At 44.1% G+C, this 26923-nt stretch overlaps 2 protein-coding genes across 6 annotated transcripts in view; one reads left to right on the forward strand and one right to left on the reverse strand.

Annotated features, from left to right (window-relative positions):
- Positions 1 to 17287, forward strand: part of KCTD20 (potassium channel tetramerization domain containing 20) — a 35441-nt gene extending 18154 nt beyond the window's left edge. For 2 of the 4 annotated variants that reach the window (XM_019738805.2, XM_019738804.2), the window contains 8 exons: positions 563 to 616; positions 3020 to 3223; positions 6031 to 6304; positions 9136 to 9238; positions 9597 to 9717; positions 10764 to 10961; positions 12348 to 12458; positions 13728 to 17287. In XM_019738805.2, the coding sequence (XP_019594364.2) occupies positions 3064 to 3223; positions 6031 to 6304; positions 9136 to 9238; positions 9597 to 9717; positions 10764 to 10961; positions 12348 to 12458; positions 13728 to 14020 (1260 nt within the window). In that variant the 5' untranslated portion in view covers positions 563 to 616; positions 3020 to 3063 and the 3' untranslated portion in view covers positions 14021 to 17287. The remainder of the gene's footprint in view (positions 1 to 562; positions 617 to 3019; positions 3224 to 6030; positions 6305 to 9135; positions 9239 to 9596; positions 9718 to 10763; positions 10962 to 12347; positions 12459 to 13727) is intronic. The other 2 variants (XM_019738808.2, XM_019738809.2) reach the window with 1 other exon arrangement.
- Positions 17288 to 20529: 3242 nt separating this feature from the next.
- Positions 20530 to 26923, reverse strand: part of STK38 (serine/threonine kinase 38) — a 38656-nt gene continuing 32262 nt past the window's right edge. For both annotated transcript variants that reach the window (XM_019738799.2, XM_019738800.2), the window contains exons 10-14: positions 25538 to 25655; positions 24341 to 24464; positions 24047 to 24142; positions 22990 to 23084; positions 20530 to 22525 (exon numbers count right to left, since the gene is read on the reverse strand). In XM_019738799.2, the coding sequence (XP_019594358.1) occupies positions 22395 to 22525; positions 22990 to 23084; positions 24047 to 24142; positions 24341 to 24464; positions 25538 to 25655 (564 nt within the window). In that variant the 3' untranslated portion in view covers positions 20530 to 22394. The remainder of the gene's footprint in view (positions 22526 to 22989; positions 23085 to 24046; positions 24143 to 24340; positions 24465 to 25537; positions 25656 to 26923) is intronic.

The raw sequence follows: 26923 nt of genomic DNA on the forward strand, positions 1-26923 counted from the left end.
TAGAGATTATTTTGGATCAGTACTAGAGATGATTATGTTCTAGAGAGAAACCAGCGTGCCCTTTTTTAGGTGCAAGGAATGTGTGGAGATAATTCCACTATCAAAGATGGTATGTAAATTCACCAAGATGGCAGATTATGATGCTAAATGTTTTGCTGTTCCAGTTCAGCAAAATCAAGGCTTAACAAAATATGGGTCTTTATAGGAGGCCTGTGAAATAAATAATAAAAATTATGTTTGTGTACTTCTTTAAGAACGTGTGAAAATGCTTTCACATGCAATGTGGAAGTGAAGCTTGAGCTGGCTTGCTGGATGTCAAGTTTCCTTTGCTGCACAGCTGTATAGTCTTGAGTTTCATTAACGTATTTCTAACTCCTAGTTCTTTTCTGAAGCAGTCTCTTCAGTTACTGGTGGGTATGCCAGGGGTGTCGTGATCCTTTGCTGCTTGTCATTGTACATTACTGTGACTTTTAGGACTGTTGGCCCAAAATAGTTCCGGAGCAATAGAAAATGATATTGTTGAAGTGCTTTGCTTATATCTTTCTTTTTTTTCCCCCCTTAGATCTGTTCTGAGGACCAAGATTCATTTGGGGGATGGTTACAGAATTGAACCATGGTAGGCAATGAAAATATATATTCAAAGTTGGATGGAACATCCATCCTGGAAGGGGAGTAGACCCTTACTCTTAAGTTTCAACTGGTTGCTCTGGTGTATATTGAAGAATTTGGTGTTACTTTTTTGGTTTCATAGGTCAGGAGAGTTTTGTTCTGTCATTCTAGGATTACAGAGGAATTAGTTCACAGAGGACTTTGGGAAATGTTGGATTAGGTGATTTTTTAAATGTGTACCAGTAAGCATTAATCCTGACATGGTTTCTGGAAAAAAGGAGTTCTGAAGCCAAATCCATTTGGGAAAACTCTGCAAACTGGGTCCTCACTTAGAGTTTCAGAGTACACTCTGATTTTGTTCACTGAAGCGTTGTTGGTGATAGTTAAGTAAGAAACAAAATACTGGTAGATGTGAGAATAGAGTTGTGGAATATTATATAGCAGTTAGAAAAGGATGAACTTGATCTTCCAACATGGATGAATCTCGACATGAATTTAGTTCTAAAGTCATACGGTACTTCCTCATAGACACATCAGTTTTATTGAGAGACCATTAAGTGGTTTATCAGTAAATGCCAACTCTTAATAAAACTCCTTGGAATAAAAAAAAATAAACCAAAAATAATAATAAAAGAAGAACATTAATTTAGAAAACATTACAGAATGAGAATGATGCATATAGAATATAATTTGTGTGTTGTTTTAAAAACTGTATGCTTTTACCAGTATATCTGTGTAACATAAGTGCATTTTTAAAATGCATTTTAACATAAGTCTAAAAGGATTCATACCAAGCAAGTTGTGATAGTTACTTGGAGAAGTGATGGATGGGATGATGATCAAAAGGTCCTTTTTAAGAAGGGAAATATTCATGTATTATTTGTAATAAAAAGTAGATAACATAAAATGCCTCCGAATGCTCAGCGAGTTACTTTCTTTTCCCTCATTGGAGCTATCTATCCTGCTAATTACAGTATATCTTTATATTTATTAATTTACTGTATATAAATTAAACTGAGTTTTGAGCCCTGTTACTATAGAATAAGAAGAAAATGTTTTCATTCTAGTCCATTAAAATGAAACTATTTTTCACATGTTGTAAGGAATAAATAAAGTAACTTATATAGTCTAGACTATGCAGATTTTCAAGAGCTAGGCTTTTGTACACTTACTATATATTGGTCCAAGAGATCTTTTGGAGCCCAACAAAGAGAAGTTGGAACTTGGTTCTTGAACAGCTTTAGTATAGTTGAGAAACAGCAGTTACAGGTTGAGTGAAACACTGTAGTTCAAAACCAGTTCAGCTTAAAGAAGCAGAACCGCTTTTAGTCTTTCCAATGTTGGTGATAATGCTCTTTCCAATTTCATGGATCTTATTTTTTATCCTGTTCTGTGGACCTTATTTTGACGTCTTCCAAATCAAAATTGAGGGCAGTCGGTGGTTCTGTTTGACTTTACCAATTGCTAGGATCAATTTTAAGTGGCTGCATTTTTTGTGTAAATGTGTTTTCTCTTTAAGAAAGGGTAGTCCTAAAAAAGCTGTAGCCACGAATCAAGTTTTCTATCAGAACATTCCATTTATTGTCTCAATTTGCCTGATGTTGTAAGAGCCATTGTCTGAAAATAAAAGATTTCATCAACAGGATGTATCTTTTCTTTAAAATAATTTGTTTTCAGGCACTATGTCGATTGACTCATCTTTTCAAAGTGGTCATTTTTATATTTCATCCAAGTTAAAGCAGGGACTGATCAATCAACTTTATGGTAAAAAAAAAAAACGTATTAATACAGGTTATGAAGGGATTCAAAATTTAATTTATATTACAAATGTTTATTGGCACCTCTCCATGCTTGCATGTCAGGAAAATTCAGAATATTAAAACGTGTTCTGCCCTTAGTGACCTAACTTCTTCCTAACTCGGTATTAGCATGCAATCCATATGCATAAAAATTGCTGGTGAAGTTAGATGATTCTTTCACTGAAACACCAGGTGGAAATCAGCATAAACTATGAAAGTACTAAGTAGGACGAACTTCAGGAGTGTTTTCGGTAGTTGGGACAGCCCCAAAGATGGAAGGGCTGCAGGGTGTTATTACCTGGAAGAAAGGTAGGCAGACTCCTGCCCAGGCCTCCATTCTGCCTAATCAGCAAATGCCTTGCACACGGCACTCACTCAGTAGGTGTTCATGATGGTCCCCCACTGCCAGAACATCTTGGTGTGATTTTGAGGTGAGGGTTAGCGGTTGAGCATAAGGTAGAGAGAGTGACAGAACTTACAAAAGAGAACTGGAGCATTGCAAGTCACATTGTGCTTTCTTTAGTGCAGGTAACTTCTAGTTTCTCCTCTCATACTAGCACTGGAAACCTGTTTTGAGAGAATTCTAAATCATGCGTATTCCTGTCTTCCAGGATTTTTTCCTGATCAAGCAGACAGTTCAGCATAGAGTCCAAGGATGAATGTCCACCGTGGCAGTGAGAGCGACAGGTTGTTGCGGCAGGAAGCCAGCTGCCTGATGGATGAAACCTCAGCTGCAGCCCAGGAAAAAGAAACAAATAGCCTGACTTCTCCTGGTCTTCAAAATCTTACTTATCCTCTAGTTCCCAGGAATGATGGTACGGTGATTAGATCTTCACTTAATTTGGAGGGCTTTCTGACACCTGAGCATCCACTCTTCCCAGAAGACATAAATGTTCTTAATCTAAATAAAATATCCAGTTAGTTGGCTCATATCACAGTTATATAAAGCTGATCATCACAGAAAATCTCCACTTATTTTATCAGTGTAGCAATGATGGTATAAGATTTGGCAGTAATAGTGTTAGAAAAATAAATAGTCATGAGTTTGCAGTCAGAAGACCTTCAGATCCTAGCTCTCCTACCTATCAGCCATCACCCTGGGTGAGAGCCTGACTCTTTCTGAGCTCTACTTTCTTAATCTAAAAAACAGGGGTATTAATATTCTTCTTACCTCACAGGGCTGGAAGATTATTGAATTAATGGTTGTGAAGGCTCTTGATAAACTGTTAGGTTCTTTTTAACTTTTAACAAAAACAATAGCAACAACAGTAATAGAAATTACCATTCTTTGAGCATTCACTGTTCTAGGAATTTTATGTACTTTTTTTTAGATCAAGGGTGGTAAACTGGTCAAATCCTTGTTTTTGTAAGGAAAACTTTGAAATACAGCCATCGTGCCCATTTGTTTACATATTATCTGTGACTGCTTTCCTGTGACAGTGGCAGAGAATATGACCCACAAAGCCCAAAATATTTACTTTCTGGCCCTTTACAGAAAGTTTGCCAATCCCTACTTAATTGCTTCTCCTTTTAAAGATGGGGAAACTGAGGCTTTAGAAGCTTGGGTAAGTTGCTCAGGTTCACACTGCTAGGACATAGGGGACTGGGATTTGAACCTGTGTCTTTCTGATCAGATTGTGCTATTTATATGCATCCCCTGCCAGAAAAGCAGACTGTGACCCTCCCCTCAGAAAAGCAGGCTGACTGGCACAATTATGGGGAGAATTGTGCAGAGAATCTTCCTGCTCACCCTTTTATTGAAGCAGGGTGGAACCTGAGGCATCCTTCAGAAACCAACCCAGTTTCATTGCTTCATTGCTGGGGGGGCCAGTCAAGCTTTCTAAAGAGCTGAATTAATGGTTTAGATACCTACACTTTCATTTGTAAGAACAGCACTTCCAGTGTGAGAAAGCCTGTCTTGGTGATTCAAGAGTTTCTTGCTACAAGCTTGCCTATTGATTGTGTGGAAACTTAGCTCTTGGTATGCAAACATAGGGCCACACTGAAAATTTAAATCCTACAGAAGTTGTAGGATGTGAACTCTAAATAGGTTATGGTCTAGATTTTGGTTTCCTTTTCTCTAGAAGCAAATGAGAAAAAAATTGAGTGTACTTTAGCTAACAGTTTAGTTGGTTACCTAAGTGCCAGAAATCAGACTAATTTCCCAGAGACTGTGGGCGGTAATCATATTCATGAAATACTGTGTACAAATTTAAAATACAGGAAGGGTGGGAGTGAGACATGCAGTTTTATCTCATATTTTATTTCTTTCAAAAAAGGTTTGTAAGAAAATGTTAACTGAGCTTGCCAAATCTAGGTAATGGGCTATATACATAGTGTATTGACTCCATGCTTCAGTATATTTGAAATTTTTCATTAAAAACATTTTTTACATTAAAATCTATTAGGAGAACTGCCTATTTAAAAGAATCCTCTGGTAATCCTTTTGCAAATACTTGCTCCTACTTGTCTTCAGTATACATTCAGATTTCATATACTCTGTTTCCCCGAAAATAAGACTGAGCCGGACAATCAGCTCTAATGCATCTTTTGGAGCAAAAATTAATATAAGACCCGGTATTATATTACATTATATTAATTGTATTATAAGACCCGATCTTATAGTAAAATAAGGGTCTTATATTAATTTTTGCTCCAAAAGATGCATTAGAGCTGATTGTCCGGCTCGGTCTTATTTTCAGGGAAACACGGTATTTTGTTTTAAGCCTGTTTTGTTTTTGCATGGTGTGGTATTGTACATTTTTAAGTACACATATTTTGTTTCAGTTGATAGCCAGAACAATCCTGTGAGGTAGGTGGCATGAACATTATTCCCATTTTACAGATGATGAACCAGTTTTAGGAAAATAAATTGCTTAAAGAAAATGGCCCTTTGGTGATACTAGACAAACACTGAGATTCCATGCGTCAATCCTAATCCAAGGCCATTTGCACTAGAACGTGGCTGCTGAGAGCAAGCCCTGCATGTTCACAAAACGGTCTTGGTCATGTTAAGATTCTCCCTGCGTAGTGAAAATGCATTATTCTGTGATTGTTCTAGGAAAAGTGATGCATTAGACAATTAGACATGATCATTATCCTTCTGGAAGATAAAATTTAGAAACATTTTTGAAGAATGGAAAAGAATAGTTTGGGCATGCACAGGTTCCTTAAATAAAACACGGGAAATATAAGAGGGTTATTTAGAGATAGAAGTGAAAAAAGGTAAAAAGTGATTGCCTTTCTGAAACAAGACTGGGGAAGGCATGGGGTGTGGCAGGAGATTGCTGGTTTTCCACAGAAATTCTTCTCTAGTGTTTCATTTCGTTGAACCATGTACATAGTTTATGTAGTGTGGGCATTTCTACCTTCATTTCTCCCCTCCCCAGTGTACGCACAGAGAAAAGGTCAAGAGGATCCACTATGAGTCTCTAGTTTGTATTGTTTCTTTACTTGCTCTAGGCAGAGTTTGGAGCTGTGAACACCTAAAAATTTGTGGGGTTTTTTGTTTAACGGGTTTTTTTTCCCTTTGGTTTTTTTTTTTTTAAAGAGGGCAGGATTTATTTTTCCCATAAGGCATTGTGCTGTCAAGTTATTTTGGTTTGTCTGTATGATCTTTCAGACCTTTCCCTTGACTATGCCTCTCAGCCAGCAAACCTGCAGTTCCCTCACATAATGCCGCTTCCCGAAGACATCAAAGGCTCTTGCTTCCAAAGTGGGAATAAGCGGAACCATGAACCCTTCATTGCTCCAGAACGATTTGGAAACAGCACTGTGGGCTTTGGGAGTAACGTTCATTCCCAGGCACCAGAGAAAGTGACACTTCTTGTAGATGGCACACGTTTTGTTGTGAATCCGCAAATTTTCACCGCGCATCCGGACACCATGTTGGGAAGGTAATTGATGATAATTTCCTCCCAAATGCACTCTGTTCTCTATGAATAGAAATACCTGCTGTTTATCTTGTGTTAGATGTGAGAATACAAACCATTGCATCGTTGATTTTTCTACCTTCATACTTTGATGAGACAGGGAGCACAAGCTGGTAAAAAGCCTTGCATGTGTTGGTGATTTGAGGGGTGGGGTACCTATTTTATGTGTATTTAGAAAGCTAGTATAGTGAACGAAAGGAAGTACAAGCAAGACTACGGAAAATAATCTGCTACATCTCCTTCCCTATTCCTCAATAAACTCACTCTAAAACAGAAGTCAGATACTTAATTTCTTTTACCCACTATTTTTATAACCTCACAAAAGCAATATTTTCTGAGTCCCACATGTTAAAGGTACTAGGATAAAGTGGGGTCTGAAAGTCATGTTCTTTTGTCTTTTAATAAAAATTAGAATTAGATAAATGTTTCACATGACACTAGAACCAAGCCATTTCACTGAAAAGCATTATTTTGCTTGCCATCTATTGCCAGGTATCCTTGTCAGTCAGTGTTATACTATCATTTTCTAATGCCTCCATCACTGTTTAAGTTTTCTGAAACTGAATCTTTATATCTGGCTGTTTTGCTGTTTCATGATTGTTCTCTTTATTATTCTTCATGTTTCATTTTCTGTGCTTTTTCATTCAGACTATAACCGTATCCTCCTCCCTCTATCTGCTGCCCCAGCTTTTTAGGGTATAGAGTGTAGAAAGCGGAAAGTGCTGCTGAGGAGGGACACTGCCCAGAAGTACTCTTGGAGCATGGGCTAGGAGTTAGGATACCCTCTTTTTGGTCAGTCGTAGAACCTAACATGAGGAAGAGAAAACTGGGATAAGAATAAATTGACGATGATTGCATACACACATTGGGCTTTTTAGGATTTTTCATCTACTTAGATCTTATTTAAAGATCTAACCTCACTCAGGACATTGAACTAATTTGAACTGAACTAGAAATCAGAATGGACTACACTAATTTGCTGAATTTTTAGACTAAATGGGATCCAGCTATTCAAATACATGTATACTTAAACATATACGTACAAATTCAGGGTAAACCATTTTTAACCAAAAACAAACCTATGTAGTTCTCAAACATCTGAATTAAACGAGAACATGAAAACCTTTTCTAAACTGGCCCTATGTTTTCTCTGACTTGACTTCTTGTCCTCGGCCTCGGCGTGACCACCACTACTGCCCCTGCTCCAACCCCTCCAAAATGTTCCTATGGGCACATTGGCTGTTTGAGGTAGGTTTTCTGTGAAAGGAGTGATCAAAACAAGAAAGGCAAGCATTTTTGGGTAATAGATTCTTGGGTGACACTGGTTCTTTGAATCTAGGAATGGGTTGTCCCACGAAAACGAGAGGCTGATTTCTTTAGCTAAATGGATTCATCAGCTGAGTTGGCCGAGGTCATGTATTCTGAGAGTTCCTTAGGTTTGTTCTGCCCTGTGGCTACATACAGTATTCATAAGCCTCGCCTGTGAGCTTACAAATGTGGACCACTAGTCACAGAGGGGACAAACGAAGAGATTGAGAACGGATTAATGCAAATCCATGCCACTACTAGATAAATAACTGAGCTTAGGTCCTGCTGAAGATGGATAGGGAGGGTTATATTTCTGACATGTAGTTCACTAGTTTGATTCATCGCTGTCTCAGCTAGACTTCAAACAGAACATGCCAGGAAAGTGTCAGCATTCTTTTATCAGGATGGATTTCTTACAGATGGTGTAGTGATTTGGAAAGCGGGTGGTATGCAGTCTTTTTCAGACCTTTGAAAAGCAGCCAGTTCAGGGTGGAGGCTAACAGTTTTGAAAAGCTGACAGCCAAGCTTCCCAGCAGGTTAAGGAAGGAAGTGCAGTGAGTCCCCACTGGGAACTCGGTGAGGCTGGCTGAAGATAGCAGCTGTCTGCCCTGCACGCCGTGCTGGCTTCCCGTGCCAGCTCATACGCGGAAGTGCAACAGAAGTCGTAGCGGTCATGGGGCCAGTTTTACTGGAGGGGTTCTGAGAGAAGGGAGGAAGGATGGGAAAAGTTGAGTAAGAAAAGCAAGACCTCCTGCCTATACCCTTGTGACCTCTGAGTTCATGCCCAGAGCAGGCCTGCCTCTCAGAAATATGTCAAACTGCTAATAAGCCAAATTCCTAGCCTCGTTTTCTACTTGACCTGAAATTCCCCTAGTTAGAGTTACTTCTTGGGTTGAAGGAGGACATTTGTTTTCCAGAGCTCCATCATTAAAACGTATGAGGAAAGGGAAAGCATTAACATATCTGCACCTACCAATACAGATTCATCTGTCAAATGAGATGTTGAAAAGCAAAACGGAAATACTGAGGACTGGCTGAGTGGGTGGATACATGTAGATAGAGGGGAAGGACGAGGAGAGATCAGGAGCATGAGACGCTGCCCTCGCTGCCCATTCATCGAGAGGTGCATTCCGGGGCAGTGAGGCGGGCTGGGGGACAGGAGAGGGCCCCCTCACATCTCTCACATTCCAGAGATGTTCCAAGGGCCACCTCTGCAGAAGCTGTTTGACCTCATTTTCTGTCACAGAAGCTCACCCAGGTGAACCTTGAAACTCGCTGCTTCATTCTTGCACTCGAATGCTGAAAGCAATTGCTGCCTTCCTTTTCTGTCTGAAGGGAGCTTCCTAAGACTTCAGTACATTTCCAGGGGTTGGGTCCCAGTGCTCTGTCACCTTCCACTAGGAGAGAGTGAGAGGGCGTCTTTCGGAGTGAGGGGAAGAAGGAAGTCCTGCTGCAGAAGGTAACATTGCTGCCTGCGTGTCTTTCAGGATGTTTGGCCCAGGAAGAGAGTACAACTTCACAAGGCCCAATGAGAAGGGCGAGTATGAGATTGCCGAGGGAATCAGTGCAACTGTGTTTCGGACGGTGCTGGTACGGAGTAGCCTTTTTGTTACATCCTTTTCCCCAGGGGCCTGTATGGTGGCAGCCTTGAGAGTTCCATCAAACTCTGTTACTGACTTAGGGCCTCTAGTTTCAGTTACTGCTTTTCCCGCTTTATTTTCTGTTCCTGTAACTTTTAAGTTTTGCTGTGTGAGCTCAATTGGGTATCAAGTTGTGATTAAGTGTGTCGGGATAGCCAGAGGCCACTTTGCCATCTAATGAATCAGCCAGCCTGGTGATAGTGCCAGTGACCCATCCCTGTAACAGTACCAGGAGTGACAAGGGGGCTGAAGAGGCACCTTTTCATCTTGTTCTTCACCTACATGTCTTCTTCCTAATCTATGTTTAGGATTACTACAAAACTGGTATCATCAATTGTCCTGATGGCATCTCTATCCCAGACCTTAGAGATACGTGTGATTATCTCTGCATTAACTTTGACTTCAACACTATCCGGTGTCAAGATCTGAGTAAGTACAGGGGCAGCTGAACTTACAGTTGACTTGGAATTGACGGGTCATTTTTATTACTAAACAGAGTTTCTTTCATGTGTGGGTTGAAAATCATCTGCAGAGGCAGAGATGTAATACTGGCCCATTCCCTCTCTTGCTTCAGAGCACTGTGAGAAAGTGGAGCAGAGAAAAGGGAACGTGTAGTGGGTTCTAAATCTACCTTCACCCATGAGTCACCAAGCTAATTCCTTCCCCTCTTGGGACCTTGGTGTATCAACCTTTTAACAAATGAGGATGCTGATTCTCAGATGTGCGGGAAGGCTCACTCATAAAGTCAAACAGCATAAACTGGCTGGTTTCTTATAATTATTTTTATCATTATTATTCACTTAGTGTTTGCTAAGTACTTTATAGATGGGAGCTTATATAAGTCTTACAACAATTAACCCTAAAAGATGGGTGATAATTTGTTGAACAAATAAGACTGAGAAATTGGCTTGTTTGAAGCTCTCAGCATTAAAGCTGAGATTGCTTCCTGAAATTATTTTTTAAATTGTTCCTTGAAGTTCATCATACAATTCCCTGCGCACTCGATGAAGTTTGCTGGCCGTGCAGTTTCTCCACTGGGTCTAGTATACACTTAGAGCAAGTCCCTTGGTGTTGCCCATCTTCAGATTATTCTGAAATTTGGTACTTCTGTGGTACTCTAACTCCATGAAATTGGGGTCCAGAGCATCTTCAGAAGGGGTGCTGCAAGGAGTCATCCCCACGTGATGGTTCTCTCTTACGGAATTAATGTGTATGGTGTGACACTGCCCACCAACACCCCACTGATCAGAACGCTCAGGGATTATTAGACAGGCGGAATGGAAGCGTGGTAGAACGTGAAGCGTATCTAACAAAACGAGCTTCCTTCTTGCCTTAGAGCAGGAAAGCCTGTGCCTTTCAATGGGCCACTTCTCTGGACCGTGGCAGCGATAACAGTTGTGCCCAACAGTGTGTTTCACTCCGGTACTGCCTGCGCTTGGGCACGGAGGGTGCTCACCTGCGTTTTCTCTCCCCAGGTGCTTTACTGCATGAGCTGTCGAACGACGGTGCTCACAAGCAGTTTGATCACTACCTCGAAGAGCTGATCCTGCCCATCATGGTGGGCTGTGCCAAGAAGGGCGAGCGCGAGTGCCACATTGTTGTGCTGACGGATGAGGATTCTGTGGATTGGGACGAGGACCACCCCCCACCCATGGGGGAGGAGTATTCCCAAAGTAGGAGCCGCCCGCAGGGCCCGGAGGTCTCAGCGAGAAATATGCTGCCCAGCGGAGCAGCTACCCTAGGCCCAGCGTGAATGTCGCTGCCCAGCCAGTGGGGGGCCACTTCCGTTGAGTGATGCAGGTCTAACTGCTCCGCTGGGGCGCATGGAGAATGTTGTCACACCTCCCTCGCTACCGCTGCTGCCTGGGGCCGTGTCAGACGTGCTGTCATTCTCTCCATTTCATTGCATTTTTAAATCCTTTTGAGTTGGTAATAGTTCAGAATTCGAAAGGTATAGAAGGGTCTACACTGAAGTCTTATTCCCACTGCTGCCTCATCTACCCAGTTTTCCCTTTTGTTTCTTTTATGTCCTTCCAGATGTTTCCAATGCACATGCAGAAGCAATTACATACATGTTTCTCCTTTTTTTCCCTAATGATACCATATTATACATACTGTTCTATACCGTTTCTTACATAAAAAGCTTCTGTGGTCTTTTTTATAGCTGTGTAGTATTCCATGGCATGATTGTGCCATAATTGATTAACCTGCCCTGTTGATGGACATTCAAGCTACAGAGTACAAATGATGCTTCAGTGAATATCCTTCTAAACAGTCTTTTCACACATGTGTATCTCTGTAGAATAATGTTAGAAATGGAATTTCTGTGTCAAAAGCTTTGTGCTTGTAGAATTTTGATAGATGGTGCCAAATTATCCTCCATAAAGGTTGAGGCAGTTTACACTCACAAAACAAGTGGTTTGTTTTCTACATCCTCACCAAAACAGTGTTTTACTAAACTTTTATCTTTGCCACTCTGGTATGTTACAAAAGCACTTGAATTTTAACTTGCATTTCTCATTTCATGTATGAGACTGAACATTTTTTTAAAGAGCCATTTTAATTTCCTTTTCTATTAACTCTATTTGTGCCTTTTGCCCATTACAAAATTGGACTGTCTTTTACCTAGTGATTTGTGAAAGCTCTTTATGACCACTCTCTATAGATATTAAGGAAGTTAGCCCTTTGTAATATGAGTTGCATATATTTTTCCCAGTTGATTGTCTTTTTAGCTTTGAAAAGGGTGATTTTGGTTAAGTTGAGTTATTTGTATTTTTATGTAGTCGAGTATATCAGATTTGCTTTTATGGCTTCTAGGTTTTATGTCATGCTCAGAAAGGACTTCCTTATACCCTGAAACTATAAAAATTACATGGCATTTTTCTTAGAGTTAATTTATTACTTAACATTAATCTGTGATCCATCTGGATTTTTTTGGCCTCAGGACCAAAAGAGAGGGAATTTTCGTTCGTCTGATTCTGTTAGCTATCTCCTTCCTCTTACGGAGGTCTTTGCTCCGTGACTAACCGGGTTTCTTTGTTTTGTTTTGTTTTTTCCAGTTCTTTATAGCTCCAAGCTCTACAGGTTCTTCAAATACATTGAGAATCGGGATGTTGCTAAAACAGTGTTAAAGGAACGGGGCCTGAAAAACATTCGCATCGGCATTGAAGGTAACACTGCCCCATCGGTAGTCAGCTTGCGTGGCTCATGGAGTGGGCTGGGGTTGTGGGCTCCGCTTATGGCCTCAGCACTCCACTCCAGAGCACCTGGCGAACAGGCACACGGGAAAACTGCAGCCGGACCCCAGTTTGAAGGATTCCTGTTTTTGTTTGCCCTCACATTTCCCTTATTTTCATGAATAGTTCCAATTTACTGCCTTAGGATAAAGAGCAATGAGTGCTCAGGCAGGTGCATGTAGCAGCGCTCACAGGCTCGCCAGGTGGGAGGGCCGCTCTGCAACAGCCTTGGTGAGGAGCCTTCTGGGATCTGGAAGGTCTTTCTGAAAACTAGAACTTGGAGAACCCAGGTTTACATTTCCTCCACTACATACCTGTGGGGACTGTCTGGACATAGTGACAGAATTGCTTTAAGTGACCGTGAGCAGTGACTCCCACCTGTGGTCTCTGTGGAAGAGTCTCGGGGACTTGTTTGCAGAGTGCTGAAGCCATCCTGGTCTCCCCCCACCCCCCACAGCTCTTTGACTCTCGTGTGTTGCTGCTCTATCTCAGTCTTGCCCACAGAAGCCATCAGGCCTGCACTGTGTCTGACGTAGGTTGGAATTTAAAGTTGGAAGGGGTTTTGAGGTCATCTATTAAACTTCCACTGTGTCCTTCCCTTGTCTCTTTGGAAACTGCACTGACAGGGTGATAGGGGTCACTCCATGTCCCAGAGCAGCCCATCCAGCTTGTCCCCTCCGAACATTCACCGTGTCACTAATAGGTAACTGCCTCCCTCTCCTATTTCTCACCTCTGGAGCTACTCTGAATAAGAGTTCTCTCATTTCCATGGGACAGCCTTGCAGATGTTTTAGGCGGTGTCCCTGTTTTTCTTTAGGCTGAACAGTGCACATTTCCTCCACGAGTTCTCATCCAGTGTGCCCTCTACGCAGTAGAGCTGGGGGACTGCAGTGCCCTGGCAGCAGTTGTGCTCTTAGTACTGCTGCCAGGAACTAAAGGCTTCTGAAAGGAGGAAGAGGCTTCTCTCCCCTTCCGTTAGAAGGGACAGGATTTTGGGTACTTCCCTTCTAGAGGTAGGACCTCCCAACCTGCACAGCAGGGAAGAGGGATTGGGCTGGGAGGGCATGGTCAGAGGCTGGACACTTCCCGACAGTTTTCCTGCATAGTCTTTGAATCTGGGAGGAAATCGATGTGGCGAGGAAGTATGGAGGCCAGAGTGAGCATTTGCTGAAATCCTGACAGCAGCCTTTCTTCCTGTTCCAGGTTACCCTACCTGTAAAGAAAAAATTAAGAGAAGACCCGGTGGCCGGTCTGAAGTCATCTATAACTATGTGCAGCGCCCCTTCATTCAGATGTCATGGGAAAAGGAGGAAGGAAAGAGTCGCCACGTGGATTTCCAGTGTGTTCGAAGCAAATCCCTCACTAATCTGGTAGCTGCTGGAGAAGATGTTTTGGAGGACCAGGAGATACTAATGTATCACCCACCCCAAGTGGATGAACTTGACCGGCTAAATGCCCCCCTTTCTCAGATGGCTTCTAACGACTTTCAGGATTAGGGCCAGCTGTGGGTCCACCCCTCTCCGGAGCTCTTCTCTGTCTGGGTTGCCCAAAGCCAATCCTTCCCACAAGTGAAAGACATGCTTCTTCTCCCCCATCCTTTCCCTTCCTCCCACAATTAACGTGTCCTTTTCAGTATGTCTGTATCTCCGGCAGAGGATGAAAAAGCACTCGCTGGTAATTAAGCACCCAGCTTTGCAGCAGCTCTGGCAACTTGAAATATTTAGGTCTGGTGCTGTTCACTGAGTCTTTGCATAACTGCAAAAGCAGGGAAGGAAGTCGAGTCCTGTTGCCTCATAGTCAGCAAAGCAGGTCTCATCCTTTATGCTTTGTTCTTGGCTTTTGTTTCGTTTTGTTTTGTTTTATACCAGGCACATTACTTAGCAGCAAAGGGACCAAACTTCAAAGGAGACAATCTCTCTTCTGCAAGTAGGCATTCGTGGGCTAGTTGTTAGAGGTAAATGAAGGTGCTGCTCCTGGGGCCCCTGCGCTCAGATTGCTTCTGGGAAGAACCAGGCGCTCATTCAAAAGGTCTAAAAGGAAATTCTAAGCACTTAAATTCAGTTTTGTTTTTTCCTTAATACAACGAACAGCCCAAAACCACACAGACAGATTCTGTGACAGGAAGGATAATGGCGTAACAGTGTTTATGAAACCTTTTTAGCTTCATGGTGTTTGAGCCTAAATCAGTTATTCATTTGGAATGAAACTCACCACTCAAGTAGAAGCACCTCCACATCGGGCCGCTTGGATTGCCCTGGCTTGGAGTCGGCTGTGAAGCCGTAGGCCTGTGGGTGTGGCTGGGCCCTTCAGTGTGGTCACAGGCTTCACGATGTGGGCAGAAACTTCCCACAAGTGCGCAGTTCTCAGCAGAAAGGCTTGTAAGGGCTCCCGGGATGGAGCATTTGGGGCAGAGCTGGGTGGGGAAACATCACTACCCAGGCCTGGTCCCAGTGCAGGATTTTTCTTAGCATATTCTTTTCATACTATGGACTTTTTTTGGACGCCGGGATATTTCCGTTTTTGAAATAGCCGATCAGCTGCTCACACTGGATAAGAAAAACCACACTAACGTCATCCCCAAAGGAGGGATGAATTGAAGGGAAACTAGGCATAGTCATTTTGTCTTGTCAGCTGTGTTAACCGTGCGTAGCGTATGACAGCCCCCATCACGCACTGAACCACCTTCCCTCAGGTCGCCATGGCATAACAGTAGAGCTAAATTTAAAGTCTGGAGCCAGCTGTGTCACGGGGTTCTCCCATTTCGTGCTAGAGGTCGGCCTTCACTCACCTACCCAGAGCATTTCCTCGTCAGGTTACGAAGCAGCACATAGTTTCCTTCAAGTTCTTCAAGATACAAACATGACTGGTTTTCTTTCGTTCCATTCCCATAAGATCCTGCAGGGCAAGCTACTTGATTCCGTTTTATTACTGCCCTCGTCACCATCCTCCAAAGGTAAAGTCAGATGCACGTTGAAAGCTGCTCTTTCCAGGCCTGAAGAACAAGTGTTCTTAAGCAGCTGTTCTCTGCGCCTGTGGTGAGCCCCACAGTGGGAATCAGGGCTCCGTCCCTTATTCTGAAGGAGTAATGAGAAACAACCATCCCCACTTACGGAGCTCTGAGTACCACTGGCGTCCATGCGTAAGGTCATGGCCAGGGTGAGGGTCTTTTGTAGCCAGAGAGTAGTTTTATTTCTGTGAAACTAATTGGCTCATATCTAAGGTCAGGTTTGGCTTTAACCTTTTCCCAGAACTTGCATTCATACCCACTAGTAGTAGACCAGCCATAATACATACTGTTCATTGGTGCTTCCTTTACACTTTTCAGTTGACTTCCAAGTCATCACAGAGGACATTTGCATTGACTAATCTATGACGTGTATAACTTGTTATACAGCTTATGTATTGTTAACATTTAGTGTAAACGCTGCAGCTAATATTTTTTAAAACTAATTAGTCTTTGCTTATATAAAAAGCCAGATATGAAAGTATGGCATGTATTTAACACTTTTTCTATGTATATGATTAATTTTCTCAGGCTTTCAAGAACTAGTTTTCCCCCAGATTGGGTTAATGTGCTTTTGACCCCAACCCCATGGGGTTTGAATGAACCGAAAATCTGTGGATTCAAATCTGCCAGTGTCACCAAGTGGTGGTGACTAAGGAAAAAGTTGGGCCCTCAAATTCCTTCTGGTGAAGAGGGAAGTTTCTTGTGCAGCCCACACCCTCCCGGCCTGGAGCTCAGCATCACTAATTTGGTGGCTCCCCTCAGCCATAGCTGCCGTTCCCAGAGCCAGGACACTGCAGTGGCAGGACCTCTCCGTCCTCAGGGACAAGGCCTGGGTTGGGGTCATTCCCTTCAGTCAGTTCTGACCACCTGGGCAAGAGGCGTTTCTAATAAAAAAGGTGGGACTCAGGTTTGGTGTTTTTTCTAAGTGCCTAAATAAGTAAGCCAGGATGTTCATACAGAAACATTTCCGTACGGAGATGGTTTTACCCGGACTGTCGCTCAGAGGTATCAGCAAGCCTAGATGCACCTGAATTCGAGGTTTAGAATGTGAGTTTGTGTCCGCATCGTATCGTGTATAGTTGGTTAGGAAACCTCCGCCATTGAGGAGTCAGAGAGTAGTGGGCAAGGAGACAGCATGACAGCGTGTTTGGGGAGACCACTCAGTGGTTTCTCCACAGTGGAGGGAAGGGACTGAAGGAATGACAGCAAAAGGTAAGGAAGCCAGAAAGCAGCTCGGTTTACTGCACACGATACACAACAGCCAGTGTTATTTTAAACTAAAATCCAAGAGAATGGTGTGATATCTATATACCATAATGTATGCAGGTTTATGAAAATACTGTGGAATAAGCCCAGGAAGGATGGATAATTTGCAAATAGTGTTCCATCAGGTCCTTGTGGATGTAAAATCACAACACAGGCTTTAATTTAATATGGAGTCTTTCTTAGCAAGTGAAAACAGAAAGGGTTTTAGTAATTTATTCAGTGCCACTTCTTGCCATCATTTTGAAATTGTTAAAGGGGCATATTGAGTTCAGAAAGCAGACCTGATGCCCTCGTGGGAGATGGAGCCACATGTGTGCTTGGAGGTGGGACCGCCTCACAGGAGAACGGAACATTTTCTCTTGACGGCAAAATGCTTATAGGTTTTGCCTCTGTATTTAAAATTGCACATGTTCACCTACCAGTGTTTACGAAATCCTGTATTTGGGATGCTCTTTTTTTAAATAATAAAATATTATCATTTGTGTCCTTATTGGTGTTTTTTTTTTAGCACAAAATAGAATTAGAAGTCAAGATTTTAAAAGGAGCAACACCCAGACAGCCCAGAGCAGTGTCTTCGTCCTACAGCAGCTGTGGGGCTGGCCTGTTTTTCCCACCCTGCTGTTTATCACTAGGTTCCAGAGCACTAATGGCCTCCCTTCTATAGTTCCCGGTCAGCTGGCATTCGAGACCCCTTGAACCTTCAGATCCAACTAGATAGGACCCCACAACGCCAAATGGAAATTTGAAAGGTGGTAGGGCTCACAAACTTCGATGTCCCAGTTTTGGTTTGAAGCAAGTGAGGAACCGAGGCAGCAGTGAAGGCAGGAGACAGAGCCGTTGCTCATGCTTTGGTCTCTAACTTGGCCCCACTCCAGTCAGGTGTCCCCTGAGCCGCGCTCACTCAGCCTGGAGCTTGCTGGGGATGCACCATCACGGAGCGCTCAAGCGAGCCGGCGCCTCCCTAGCAGGCCTGCTTTATCGGCACCGAGGCTCATGCACTCTGAAGACATGGCCCATGGAGGGTATTCTGTGCCAAGCACTGCCTGGCTCCAGGGACACTGCCTACCGTGTTTCCCTGAAAATAAGACCTGGCTGGACCATCAGCTCTAATGCGTCTTCCGGAGCAAAAATTAATGTAAGACCCAGTCTTAGCAAACATAAGACCAGGTCTTATATTTTTGCTCCAAAAGACACATTAGAGCTGATGGTCCGGCTAGGTGTTATTTTCGGGGAAACATGGTAGGACACAGTTCCTCCCTTCAAGGGGCTTTTATAATCACAGGGCGAAAACATCTATTAACAGTCCAGGTCACTCAAGCCCCAAAGGATAGAGCAAACAGTTTTTACTGCAAGAAGAGTTCACAAGAGAATTCTAGAAATGACACATTGATCAAATTGTGAAGGATGAATACTAGTTGTTTTGGATCCATGGATACGAGGGGAGGCGGTATTGCAGGCCAAGCCGATTGTGTGAGCAAACGTGAAATAACTGCTTATTGTCATCAGGGAAGTGGATGGGGTGATGCAGAGAAAGGAAAGATTTGTACTTCACACAAAGGTGTTTGGTTTCATTTAAACTTGGGAGCCCTTGAGAATAACATGATCAGACTTGAAATTTAAAAGAATTCCTTTGGCAGCAGGGAGGACGACCAGGGGCAAAGAGGTCATTTAAGAGATGTGTACCGTGGGCTTAGCAAGGAATGAAGAAGGCACTGGTGGGACGGAGGGCCACGCGCGCAGCTGTACACGCCTACTGACGGGAGCAGAAGTTTCCAGCTCTGACAGCTGGGGAGACAGAGCTAGAAACAAGGTTATGAAGACGAGGGGAACTCCGGACAGCTTTAGTCTGAGCCGTAGGAGGCCTTCCCCTTGGCAATTCCAGTGGGCACTTGGCTCCGTGGGACCCAGCGTTCCGGGGAGTGGCCAGGTAGGCTGGTCACAGAAGACCTCACCACAAAAAGCTGGTGGTTGAAGCCGCAGTATGGGCAGCTCGCCCAGAGATCACGGGTGAAGAGGGCCAAGTCACTGCCCGGGAGCAGCTGCATTTAAGTGGTGGCAGGCGAAGTACCAAGAAGTTGGGGGGAGCAGAGTTGTTTTTTGAAGTCAACCGTGTGAATGCAGCAGTTGCTCAAGTGAGATGAGGGCTAAGGAGACACCAGTGGACACAGAGGACACCAGTGACCAGAGGAATCCTAGAACACAGCAGCATGTTTTCTGCGTGGGATCATAGTATTATTTCACACAGGGGACAGAAGCCAATCTGGAGTGGAACTGGGAGAGGGAAATGAAGTAACAGGAGTGACTGCAGCATGTTCTTCATAAATACTCACAGCTCCGTGCCTCTACCTCAGCACAAGACCATACCCACGAGCCTCCAAAACCCGAGGCAGCTACTTTCCCCTCTGCCAAATCACTACTGGAAAACATCAGGAAGCTTCCCAACAACTCTGGCTTGGCTTAACAGCACTGGTACATCAACACTGAAGTGCTGACCTTACGACTGAGTTGCATTCTCTCACGCCACTTGGAGGGTGGAGTTCACTAACTGGTCTGCAGCTCAGAACCACAGTGGCCCTTATTGCGTCCCCCAGTGCCTGGTACTGAACTCTGTGTTATGCGTGCTTAAATGTTATAATATTTCAGTGAGATGTTTTTCTCTGAAGATACCCTACAAAAAGCACCCAGAGGCTGTTTATTAAGTCAGTACTGGCTTTGATAGATCATTCCAGAGAAATGTGTGTACCTAAGGAAAATCATTTTGAGTTCTAAACACCCCATTTGGGTTACTCACAGGCCCAGGAGAGAAACAGAAGGAGGTGATATAAGAAACAATTCAGAGGAAAAGTGTCATGGCAGGATTCCTCCTGTGCCATAAAGATGAGTTTTGAAATTGGCAATCTACTATTCAGACCCTGAGTATTAATCCCGAAGGAATTCATCTCTATGTTACTTTTGAAATTAATTCAGAAAAGGAACAGACAATAAAGGAAATTCTGATGCACTCTGACTCGAGGGGCGGAATGACATCAGTATTGTTTCATTTTAGCATGCAGTACAGTTCTTTTCTGACTCCCCCTAAGAGAGGAGAAACAGTTATCTGTGAAAAGGTACAACACTGAGCCAATCCCAGCATGTTTCCTGAGACCCAGGAGCCTGGAAAGACTACACATTCTGGCGGCACTGAGCTCCCCACTGCCTGCAGTTCCTGCCCTGGTCTTGGCCCTTCCTTCTTGCCTCTTAGAAGCTTCTTTCCCTAACCTAGAAAAGGGGCTAAGCAGTAGGACTCAAGTACACACCCCTGGAGACAACCCTGCTCTGGGGGCCATGAGGGGCTGCCAAGTCCCATCGTGGAAGCTTGTGAGACTCCTGGTCAACCCCAGGTGGGGATAAAAATGGGGCTGAGCTGTAAACAGGTACAAAAGGGCCACCAGTCAACAGCACTTTGTCCCCTTGGCCTTACTGCAAGGGGAGGGCCCACTGCTGTCACACTGAGCCAGGTGGACAGAGCACATGTGTGGGGCCAAGAGAAGACAGTCTCTGCATGTGGACACCAACTCAGAAGACTCCCTCTCAGGGAACGAAAGAGCAGGTCCCCGCTTCCCCGAGACAGAAAAGCACTTAAGCTGGGGCTGCAGTGTCCCAATGGTTCGTAGACAAAGGGGTTAAAAGAAGCCAACAGCACTCTGTCTCTGAATTACAAGCCATGTTGGCTTTACACATCACAGACTACACTACCGTTTTCACACAGTTTATTCAGAAGTGTAAAAGTTAAAACGTGGACATTTTCTCCTAAAACAAATTCTCCCGCCACTCCCCGCCACTCACTCACTCCTCACGTCCCGTTACCCATGCTTACCACACACTCTTGCAAAACACGGGGGGCGGGGGGGGGGTCAACACCACAGCTATTTGGTAATACAAAGAAACTACAAAGTTACGTAAAAGAATCTCATTTACTTCCTTTTCACTAACAGACCATGAATGAAAGATTAAGGGGCAGACACAATACCTCCATCCAGAGTTCACACTTCCCTAATATTCTTTTATCTTCCTCTAAGACATTAAAATCTAAAGCAGTTTCACTTACTGTAATCTGATATTCCATTTTTCTTTTCTGAATGGCTAAGCTAGGACACACTTTCCTTTCAAAGCTGATCCTAACAACCGCGAGACTGGCAGAAAGCTGTCTCCCAGATGTCGCTTGGCCGCGACGCTCTGCAACGGGCAGTTATCACACAGGTGCAAATGATGCTTTAAGAGTTATCAAAACTTTTAAAAGTAATAATGCATTAATATGGGGCCTCCACATTTTTCTGATGCAGCAAAAGTCCTCTAACGGTGGTGGCAGCTGTGAGAGAGAAGGCACTTGGTGCGAAAATTCAGAGGGTGTCTCATGAGAGAACGCCACAGCGAAGCCGAGTCAGCCCAAGCTGCCGGCGACCCTTTGGGGTGGAGAGGGACACCCCCAGGAAGGCATCGCAAAGGGAGGATCTGTAATCATGAATCCAAGGCAAAATGGTATTTAAAGTTGGGAGAGAAGCAATACCAGAAGAGATGAGACACAGTTGCACCGCGGGTCCAGGAGTGAACCTGACAGAGCTCTGCAGAGCGGCTCTGCACTTCCGTCGGGTGGGTCCCTGCACTGCTCCCAGGGAGGTTCCGGAGACCGAGCAGGAAGGAGCAGCACCTTCGCCAGGAGGGCTCCAGGCCTCCTGCCTGCCTCGGCCTGGACTCTCCCTGCGGCATTCCGAGGAACAAACCGAGCTCCTGCTGGCAGCGCTTGTGGGTATCACTGGTCCACGGCCACGTCCATGTTAGGGATTTTCTGATACAGCCATGAAGAGAAAGCGAGGGTTTTCCCCGTGATCCGGGACGCCTTGGCAATGCCCAGTGGCTTTGGGGCCTTCTGAGCAACCCTGGATCAAGCTGATATCCCCCATCAACACTCAGAAAAGCAGCATGAGTATTTTAGATGGGCGGGAGGATGTAAATTGATGGATTGACAGTCTTTATCCTAGTACCATACATAAAGTGCACCATGAATGGAGGCCGAGGTACGGGGAGAAACGGACCATCGCCACCCCTCAGGGGACAGGACGGGATGGTGGGTCATTTCCTTCAGCCAGAGTGCTGGCTGCTGAGGCTTCATTATTGCTTGATTTCCTTAGTACTGTGGAACTTCTCGGAAATACTTGATGGGCTTGGCAGAAAGCATGTCACAAAATCGCAGGATTGGCTTATACTCGGTAAGTGTATGTTACAACCTCAGTAATGCTGGATGATGGCTGTTTTTTCCCCTTCATTCTGATGAACTTAGGAAAACTCAAGTTTTTTTTTAAACATCTATTAAATTGGCTCATGATGCTTCTAAAGAAGCAGGACAGCTGCTTATGGCTGATGTAGTAGAAATGGCTGTTCTACAGCTTTTCAGATGCATTACAGAAGAGAATCCACTTACTATCACATTTCAGGTGAGTTTACCATGCCATGCTGGTGGGTTCCATAACCTTCCCGGAAGCTCTTTCAAAACAGTGTGTGAGAGGAAAACCGTGATGTTGTACAAAGCACTGCTCCATTAAGACTCCACGTCCAGGACACTATTTTGCTGCCTTCATGTAGGAAGGTATCGCGCCCCGCGCAGTCAAGCCCTCAAAGCGCTTGTACGTGTAGTTGACGAAGACCCAGTCTTTGTTCTTGTAGTCAGTCTCAGGGTGATTACTTGCGGCCACTGGGAAAGAAACAGATGTGAGGTGATTCAATGCTCTACCCGACGGACCACTCGGTACAGCAGACGGCATTCTGGAGAGCACAGCAGTTTCTATGTGGGAAGTGATTTTTCACTCGGTATGAATTTCCTACATTTATTGCCTGTGTTATTTGAACCTCATTTTTTTAACAAATAGTTTTCAAAGTTTTATTTTCCCATTTCTGTCATTTCAGGTTACTTAACCTTTAATTTAATAAATAACAAAAGAGCCGGTCTTTGTGATTCACCCACCCAGGTGAGCAGCATAACCATGGGCGTTTGTATCCATCTTCCATCTGACAGGCTCCCCAGCCGCGACACTAGAAATACTTACGAATGTCTGAAGTTCCTCTCCATGTTCTCTACCATGATTTGTAAACATCACCCCAAAATTGGGGGAAATAATGTGTTTGTAAGGTAGCAAGAGGTAGTGTTGGTGGTATTACCTGTTGGCTTAAGAATATCAGATTCTGGAAACTCATCGAAGTTTGAGGTATCATCAATGCTTTTGATTTCAATAGATATTGCAGCAGGTCTCTCTCTGCCAAGAACAGACAGGCCAAAAATTACTATGGTTAGTAATCATACACATCATAACGAATCAAGTGTTTCTCCACAAAGGGACCCCCGCTGTGACAAGGGAAGACTGTCCACTGGGAGGCAGCGTTTGTTTTCTGTGAAAAGCTATGACAATGACCAACCACGCCAACTGACTACATCCAAACAAAATAAATTACACTGAAAAAATGTAAGTAACAATTATTCATAGTCAAGGAAGAAAGACAAGAATAATAAAGAGAAATTAAAGTCTGAAGTTAATCCACAACCCTGACAGCCTGCCACGTCTGCGACAAAGGGAATCGGACCTCTGAGAGTCCTCTCGGGTAGGGCTCTGCCCTTCTATCAGATGTGCCAACGAAGAGGGTGGCTAAACATGCGGCACAAAGGAGGCAAATCAGAACACAATTATGAAACAGATGACAACTTCTTCACCTTCTGTTTAGCAACCAACAACTGCTGCGTAAGACGGGCGGGCCGCCAGCAGGCTGTGCCAGCTCTCACTGCAGCTGGCAACACTACAAACCCACCAACAACCTTCACTTTCCCTCCCACTCCCCTCTGCACCACTTCCCACCCAGTCCGCCTTCCACTGAGAGCTCCTACCCTCTGGGCAGGGACAGTCCTGTTGGTGGCCTCCAACACTAGACAGGCTGGTTCTAGGTTCAAAGAAGCGCAACACGCTTCTCAGATGTCCCCTTCACCACGGAACCCAAAGTTCACTTCACCTTGGACATAACTGCTGCCTTCACCTATCTCATGGAACACGGCCGACAGGAAGCCCCACCTACCAATCCTTATCATGAATTAAAATCAGGAAAAGACCCAGAGTTTCTAAGACGCTCTCTTCTCTTACTTGGTTTGCCAAAAATGGTGCTTCCAAATTAGTATTAAGCAAACTACAGACTTTCTGAAACAATCCTGAAAGCTTTTGTATGGATATACCTGATATGTTCCCAGTCAACGCCTTCAAAAAAAGAATTACTTTTGATTTCCTCAACTCCAGGGGCTCCAATCCTATGTTCCCATTCACAGCAGAATCTGGAAAAGACAGCAGCCTTTCAGCATACCTCAAGTAGTCGCTTTGGAAAAAGAAAAGGAATAACCTCCCCCTTTTTATAAAAAGAGAGGAAAGGGAGGAAGCAGGGAGCAGGCTCAGGAAATGAAAGCTTAAAAAAAACATGGATTCACTCATGTCAAAAAGCCTGGGTGGGGGCAGAGGTGTTCTCTGACCGATACCTCAAAATGAGATCCTTGGCTTTCTCAGAGATAGGAACTTCTGGAGGAAAAGTCAAAGTTTCTTTCCAGTTCATCACCTTCTTATATGTCTCTTGAGGGGTCTCAGAACAGAAAGGTGGGTAGCCTGTAATAAAAAAGGAACTTCGGAGCTTTCGCACCCCAGAACTTGGAATCTGACTGAGGTTATTCTCCTTAATACGAGTCTATGTATCTTTAATGACCTTGTATGTCCTTCCCTTCATGACATGGACAGGATCTTCCCTCATCCCAGACAGCATCTAAACCAATATTTTGGTTTCCCCCAAATGCCTAAACCCACAGTGAAGCTGTGCTTCTGGCACCACTAGGGAGCACGCTAATAGCTGGAGCTGGGAAAGAAAGAAGGACACAAGCAGAGCTGCAGATGTGGGAGCCACTGTGACTAAGGAAGAAATGAAAGGATGAAACATCATTAAGGAATGACTCCCTTTTAAGAACATCCTCACATGGCTAAAACGCCAAACAAGTTGAATAAGAAAAAGGCGCAGGTTTGAAAAGTGACCATCTTCCCTCTTTTGAGAACTACAGATAAGAGGATAAATGCTCACAAAGATGGCTCCACCGCCCCACACAGGTCACGTCCTCCTCCCCAGGTACCCACCCACCCCCTGCTCCCAAAGACCACCCAGCAGCCAGATGCCACACCAGTCACCACACACTCACTCGGTACCCACAGATACACTTATTCTCCTAGTGCTCTCTGCCTCATGGCCCCCACACGGCTGTACCCCCTAAATACACAGACATACCATCAAAACAAGGGGGGGATAGGTCAGAGGGTTCCAAGCTTTGAAGGCCCTGAAGGGAAGGGGACAGCAAACAAGAAGTAATGAGTGCGGGAGGCAATGCCCAGGAAAGCTCTCCACATACAATGGGTGTTTAATAAATGCCAGTGACTGAAAGAGCTGCTAGCCAGAGAGGCTGACAAAGTAGAAGAAAAACCTGATAAATGATCAGCAAAGCAACCACAGGATGCCAGATGCCAGAGAATACAGTGGGATACATTTTATGGCCAAGAGTTTTCTACCCGGGAAATTTTCCTTTGAAAGACAAGGGGAGGAAGTGCTTAAATCACCCCAAATTGAAACCGAGTTTATTACCAGTGCAGGGATCTTTCCTGGCTACACAGACAAAGCCACCTGAACGCATGCGACTTACCGATGAGCATCTCATACATGATGACGCCGAGCGACCACCAGTCACAGAGCTTGTTGTACCCGGTCTGCATGAACACCTCGGGCGCAATGTAGTCAGGAGTACCCACTGTGGAGAAAGCCTGAAACACGGGCCACACGTCAGGGCGGCCCGGCGGGCAGGAGGGTGCCCAGGGGTCCGCTCTAGAGACCGGCTCTGAGGACCCCCTACAGCTACCCACACACTAAGCAAGCAGATGGCCCATTTGCCAGAGCACTTCCCAAAGGAACAGGACAGCTTTGCCAGTGAGGAGAGACCCCGAAGCCCAGAGTTCACTAGGTCAAAGGTAGCTGCCGTAACAACTAGTCGCCTAATTTACCGAGCACCCAGGAAGTGCCAAGCTCTGTACTTCTCATCTACTTATGAGCCTATTCGATCCTGACTCAGCAATGAGGACCCTATGAACCAAACTTTGCAGATGAAAACTCTGACACCCAAAATGGCTTGCCCAAGGCCACTAGTTAAGTGGCAGGGCGCAATTTGGAAATTAAATATCTTGCTCCAAATCATCCCTCTTTCCACCATATATTTCCTTTGAGAAAATCATACAGGGAAGTTTTATCACCAAAAGCTAAAATTACAGCCCATAGGTCAAAGATTCATAAATGCTTATTTACCAAACTTAATTATTTATATAAAGAGTTCTTAGAGGAATGTTTTCTAAGTGCAAGTAATCCGGTCGCATACACCAGGCCTGCAATACTAGGAGAGGTACAGCCAAAGCCGTCCAGCGTGCTCAGCATGGAGGCTTTACCACGAGGCAGGCTCGAATCTACATGCTTTCAGTATTATGTAACTTCTCAAATTAAAAATTACAGCTGTGTTGTCTTTTAAGAATATTTATTACAAGATACTGCAAACATACAGAAAACAGCACAGACATTGTAACACATGTGTAACCATTACCTATGTATTGAGAGGTTAAATAATCTGCCATATTTGTCTCAGATCATGTGTCTTTTTAAAATAAATGAAACTGAAGAAACGAAATTACAGAAGTGCTTAAAGCCAGAGTCCCTCCCTCCCGCCCTCCCCACTGAAGTTAAAACTGCCCTGAAGCCGCTGCGCTACGCTTGTATGAATAGTCACGTAAATGCCGTATTACTTCTTGTATATTTCAACTTTTAATAAAAGGCTTCATACTGTACTGTATTATTCTACAATGCTACAGCTGGCTGGCTTTTTGTACTCCAATTATCACTGAGTTATTCATGTAGCTCTAGTGCACCCATTTCACTGCTATCCACTACGCCATTACACAAATGTCAGTGTTTTTTATCATTCTCCTGTAAATGGACACTTCTATTGCTTCCAATGTTTCTCTATAACAAACAACACCTGAAAAAACAT

This window comes from Rhinolophus sinicus, linkage group LG05, assembly GCF_036562045.2.
Source record: "Rhinolophus sinicus isolate RSC01 linkage group LG05, ASM3656204v1, whole genome shotgun sequence".
Lineage (NCBI taxonomy): Eukaryota > Metazoa > Chordata > Mammalia > Chiroptera > Rhinolophidae > Rhinolophus > Rhinolophus sinicus.